The sequence below is a fragment of the Pteropus alecto genome, unplaced genomic scaffold, assembly GCF_000325575.1.
Source record: "Pteropus alecto unplaced genomic scaffold, ASM32557v1 scaffold86, whole genome shotgun sequence".
Classification (NCBI taxonomy): domain Eukaryota; kingdom Metazoa; phylum Chordata; class Mammalia; order Chiroptera; family Pteropodidae; genus Pteropus; species Pteropus alecto.
The window spans coordinates 24,968,555-24,974,481 of record NW_006442109.1 but is presented as its reverse complement, the minus strand read 5'-3'; the positions used below and the strand labels follow the sequence as shown (position 1 = coordinate 24,974,481).

General features: G+C 34.2%; 1 protein-coding gene across 1 annotated transcript in view; it reads right to left on the bottom strand.

The window, feature by feature from the left end:
- Positions 1 to 245: 245 nt before the first annotated feature.
- Positions 246 to 5,927, bottom strand: part of SLC30A4 (solute carrier family 30 member 4) — a 28,007-nt gene continuing 22,325 nt past the window's right edge. The window contains exons 6-8 of the mRNA XM_006920403.2: positions 5,688 to 5,793; positions 4,791 to 4,925; positions 246 to 4,149 (exon numbers count right to left, since the gene is read on the bottom strand). Coding sequence (XP_006920465.1) covers positions 3,995 to 4,149; positions 4,791 to 4,925; positions 5,688 to 5,793 — 396 coding nt within the window. The 3' untranslated portion in view covers positions 246 to 3,994. The remainder of the gene's footprint in view (positions 4,150 to 4,790; positions 4,926 to 5,687; positions 5,794 to 5,927) is intronic.

Genomic DNA, 5,927 nt, shown 5'->3' with positions numbered 1-5,927 from the left:
ATGAAGGGACATTAAAAGTGACTGATATAAAATAAAAAAGGTGAACGTCCTTCTAATATGTCTTTTTATCCTATCTGGAAGATTTTTTTCAGTCTTTTTTATTAAACATCCGAGAGGGCATTATAATCAGAGATTATAAGACTGGATAGATTATCATCTATTTTCTAATGATTTTCTTTTTAAGAAGATTATGTTTCAAGGCCTACTATTATTAATTAATTAAAAAACAAATTTGAGGGACTACATACATTTTCATTTTTTAATAAACCACATGGAAAAACAATACTGTAATAAGTGTATAGGAAATTACAATTTAAAAATTGCAAATACAGTATATATACATATACTATACTTTGATTTTAAATTACATGGACAAACCCCAGCTTCAAAATCTTTCTAAAATCAATCATATGCAAAATACCTGGTTTCTGAAGGGGTATATCGAAAAGCATATACAATTTCTTAAACTGTGATATGGCTTAATAACATTTATTTAGAGAAGCATAAGGTTTCCAGATGTACAGTATCTTCCAAGTGTAAAGAGGACTTACTGTCACTTTTCAATTTTGTGTTGTAGCTATTTCAGAACACACTTAATTGCAGTATTTAAATTGACACTGTCAGAGATTTAACTGGGAAAGTCTCCATAGATGTTTTCCAGTCTTACCAAAAATCAGAAATTGTTGGTCCCCACAATATGATTCGAAAAACAAGTTAGATCCTTTGTAAGCAAGAATTCAATGACAGGCTGGCTTGAATGCACACACACAATTCAATACTGAAGAAACTCCCACAATTTCTTCTGTCCAATTTACATGCTCCTACCGACGTCACAAACAATTTTCCTGACCGGTGATCTGTAAAACAAATCTGAAGCCCTGTCTGGTGGGATTCACACGACAGAACTCTATTTAGGGTTTGCCAATGGTATTTTGGTTAATCAATTATTTGGAGATCAGACTTGCCTCCCCTCAACACAGCCTATTGCAAGGTGTCACTATCCATTTGTGACTAATACCCAATAGGCTCATGAGCTAAGTTTGGTTCAAAAACAAACTGAACCACATGAACTAATACCTAGGAACACATTCTATAATTTTACATTTACTATGTGTGAGGTACAGTCAACAGAAAAATTTCTGGGTTCAAGAGACAGAACCAGAACACTGGGACTCCTCGGAGCAGGCAACTTTGTTTTAGAAAATGGAAATAAAGCATCCAAAGTTGCAAAAGAAACAGCAAAATAAGAAATCCTGTGATTTGGCAAATAATACTGATTGGGAAACAATACAAGTTGTGAGAATCTGGACTCACATTATACAACGCATAGCTAATGGAAAATGTACGTGGGAATTAGTCACTGGTGGTTCTGCATTTCAAAGCTCTCTGAAATATGCCTTATTTAACTACATTCCCCACATTTTATTTCCAAGGCAGCTCAGTCGATAATGAAACAATAGCACTTTTCCTAAAATTAATCAAAAGGTTGCATCTGGCCAGAGTTGTGAAACACAGGTTTATGAACACAAGTAACTCTGATTATTTGCAAATGTTAATTAAAACACACCGCACTGAAAAACTGCCCAGTTTTTATGTTGGGATCTGTTTTCCCAGGGGAAAAAGGAACAATGCTAGATGTTTATCCACACTCAGCCACAGCTTCCCAAAGGACAATGGAGAGCTGTTTCTCTGAGAGCTGGGTGAGGAGCATAATTCCTGGTTGTAGGTGACGGCACACCAAATGCTCTGTGTCAGAAACTGTGCAGTCCCTGCTCCTATCTGCGAGGTTCACATCCTTCTCTGTGGCTTTTGTCAAGTTACAGTTAAATCTATGAATTCTCATATTTCACAGACTTAGTAAAGTATAAGTACAAAATCTGTACTTGCTACAAAAAACAAAGCACAGGAAACTTCATGTGTACCTCATTTTAAACAGAACATGATAATTAAGATTTACAAAAGTTTTCAGTGTTTCTGCATTTTACAAAAGGATCCTTTTCAATCCTCAAGTGGATTTTAGATTGTTTTACCCAAAACTTTTCAAGGAACAGGTCAATGTGAAAAGTCAGATATACCTATTTAAGAAAAAGGAAAGTTTACAAGAAACAAGCTTAGTAGATACGAGAAACAACTGCAAATATGGGAAAATCTATGATAATACAATGAATAGTCTTTTCTCTTGGTAGGTACCCAAATCCATAAATGCCCAGATGTGCACTGAAATGCCTCTGTTATTCTTACTTGCCTTCTATATTTGACTATTTTGATTTAACCAGTTTATTTGCTTTTGATTTTTGAAAAATTAAAATCATTATTTTAAATGGATTCATAGTAAGAATCCCATACATTTTTCAACTCAATTCAATAAACACTGGGCTTTATAAGGTGCCATTAACCCATATCAATTCTTTTGTTGGATACCATCAACTCTTAATAATCTTTTAGGTAAATTCAGGTTTTATCTTAGGTTTACTTATAGCGAGGTACTTGGTAGAAAGTTGAAATGTTTCCTTCATTTATGTTCTAAGTCATCCACACACCTATCAAGGATTTTGGCTCAACTTGTGTGGTACACGTTTACTTTGAATGGACTCCTCATGTACATAAAGATAATCTCAAAACCAACCGCAAAATGAAACATGAATATTCATGGTTGCCTCTTTAATTAAACTGTTACCAATTAGGTTGCCTTCAGTTTGGAAACATGCTTAGCCTCCCTACAACACATTTAATCCACCCTATTTCAGTGCTTTAACACACACACAAACACAGAGTCAAAAACCCCTGAAGTTTTTGTTTTCTCTTCCCCCAATCCCTTTGAGCATTGCTACTATGGTATTATTAAAAAACTTCAAAATTATATTTTAGGGTTTCTGGAGTCCATGGAGAATCCCTAACCTATGTCATCAAACAGAAATTCTCTCTGGAGGAATGTGGTTAATCCCCGCTGTGAGAGGTGGGTATCACAAACGAAACCTCAGCCCTCCAGAGTTCTGCCCTGAAAGGGCACACACACACGAACTGGTATGGCGGCAGGGAGCAAAGTACCAGGCAAACTTTTGGTACAAAGCGTAAGGCAGTTTTTAAAAAGACAGAGCATCATCATTTACATTTTGCAGTCTCTGTTATTCTTAAGTAAAGATAAATTCCATGAAGAATAAAAGTGATTTCAGGAAGACTTAGATCTGAAACTCCATCCTCTGTCCTTGCTCTTATATTTTGTTTAAATTATCATATAGTAATTTGAGTTCAACTTCTCTGCCATTTAGAATAACACTGAAAATATTATTCCTAATATTTCCTAAATAATTTCATGACAGTGACCACAAAATGTAAAGATTTGGTTCTGATAAGATTACAAATAACCAATAACATTAACTTTGAGATTTAAAACCCTGTAGCAACTGGAAAAAGTTGTTCATAAAGTATAACTATAACATTAAGACTTATTTGTAAAATAAAACATTTCTGAAACACTTAGGAATACATGCTTATTCCACTCTGGATAATTACTAGTACTTTCTGAAATCAGTTGAGAAATAATTTTTGTAAAAAAAGAGCTTGGTGGCAAATTCCAGAAGCTGGGTGTCAAGATTATGTTAAAAAAAAAATTCAGTTTTCCAGCACTGGCTTGATATAAAACGGTCTTTGAAAAGGACTTTTAAATGCAAACACAGAACTCTTGATGCTTCCTTTAAGACATGTACTCTGTCATAATTAATAAAGTATGGTCTTGGATTGTCTTCTATGAGGTAACTGTAGAATCACGTCTCATTCTGTAAACCGTGTTTTGGAAATATCTTCATTTGAAAACCATGATGAAGTCTCATTTTACCATTAAACAGAAACTAGAACTACTGGGCTGACTGTAAGACCGGTGCATGACATGGACACAGCTGTCAGGGAGTCTACTTTCTTATTTAGGTGTGCATTTATTGCTCTCAAGTCTGTGACTGCAGGATAAATAAGGCAGTAGTCCCCCAAACATCTAAAATTAGGAACTGGAACTCCGACAATTTGCACAAGTTCTGTCCACTTCTTGCCTGTAACTCTGAAGCTCAATAGTACATTTATACATGCCAAATGTGTTCAATAACATATGCTTTGCTTTGGACTGTACTTCCTCCCATTTAGATGAACTTCCAGGAACTGCAATGTCAAGAAAATATCATTACTATTCATTTTACATAGTTACACATTAGTAAATAAGAAGAGGGAAAAAAACAATCTTAGTATAACGTGAATATATTTTTATTAGTTTGATTTCTACCCTCTTGAAGCTATTCTGTCAGAGAAGTGTGTCAGCATAATACAAAGCCAGAATGGCCTATCATTATCTCAATCTCTCCAGTCCACTCTGAGGTACAGAAAGAATACTAGACATCAATTACAAGTCTTTCGCCTTTTGTACTTTTTTAAAATAAACCACATGCATGTGCTATTTTGATAAAAAAATAAAATAAAAAGCACCAATCTACAAAATAAAGAAATAAAAACCTAGGGTCTAGCTTTCTTATGTAGAAAAAGTATGGTAAATATTTAAGTAAATATTAAGTAAATATACTTGATGCCTTTAATCTGAAGGCAAAAATGTGTAATGTCTCATCTCAAAGAGATCAAAGTTACTGCTCTGCTATCAATACTGACCTGCAACTCGCCTTTTGAAGAGCCCACACCTCCCTTAAAACAAATCTTTCCAGCAGAAACGTCTTCCTACTTAATTATAAGCACAGATTTTAATTCCAAAGATAGAAGTCCACCCACCCCAGCGTTTACCGTCAATGACATACTTAGCTGTATGTGCACTATGGCAGTGGGTTTTCCTGAAGTGAGAGACCAGACATTTAAATCTTCCACAGAATGTACATCTTCTATTTTCATCAAAGCTTCTTTGATATAGTCTACATTCAAATGCCTTGGTACACCTATTAGTTCAGAATATATCATTTATAAGTAAAGTTTATTTTGGGGAAAAAAGTTATACATTATTAATAAGACTTTTTTTTTTCAAAAGAAACCAAATGGCTTTGCCAAATTCATTTTAAATGAATACTTTAAAATATATTAATACTTTAATATAAACCATGAACACCTATAGCAGATATACACAAGAAGTTAATATTTTTTAAATGTTCATTTTCATTAAAAAGGAATGTTAGTCATACCAGAATACTTTAATTAACAAATAGCTAGAATAGATGAAAAAAATACAGTGATGATAAACCTACTGTTGAGAACTTATATTTACATTCTTACACTTAATATTAGTAAAGCAAGGATGCTGAAAATATAACAAAGTAGCAAATGCATATTAAGGAATTAATAAACCCCTAAATATATCTGCTTTAAGAATCAAAAGAGTTGCATTCCTGTCCTAGCTCTACAGTTTATTAGTAGCGTTACCTTAAGCGATGCTACCCCTCTGAGTCTCAATTTTCTTGTTGGTAAATGGGGATAATAATGTCTGCCTTACCCACTTTTCTTAGCTATTATAAGGACCAAATGGATAACAGATGGGAGAGTGCATCTATTCTTATGTTTATATACACGTAAGGTGGTAGCACTGTAGTCTCATAAGTATTAGTAAAAAACCAGGAAAAGACATGGCTCCTACCCTAGATGCCCCCCACCTCCATCCAATTTAGGAAAGTAATAAATCCACAGTGGGGATATTAGTGAGATCTTACCTTCTAGTATTATAACTACTGTGTCCCATATGATGCGAAATGTTGTAAAAGCCACAAGTAATGAAAATACATATGTACAGATGGGATCAGCAATCTTGTACTCTGGCTGTAAGGTGAGGGATCAAAATTGTGTGATTAAATACTGACAGACATAAAACAGACAGTAAAGAGGAGTAAGGCATACTCTGGTCCCTATTCTTTAGCAGGACTGGAGAATACCTTTAAAATTTGGATATTGCA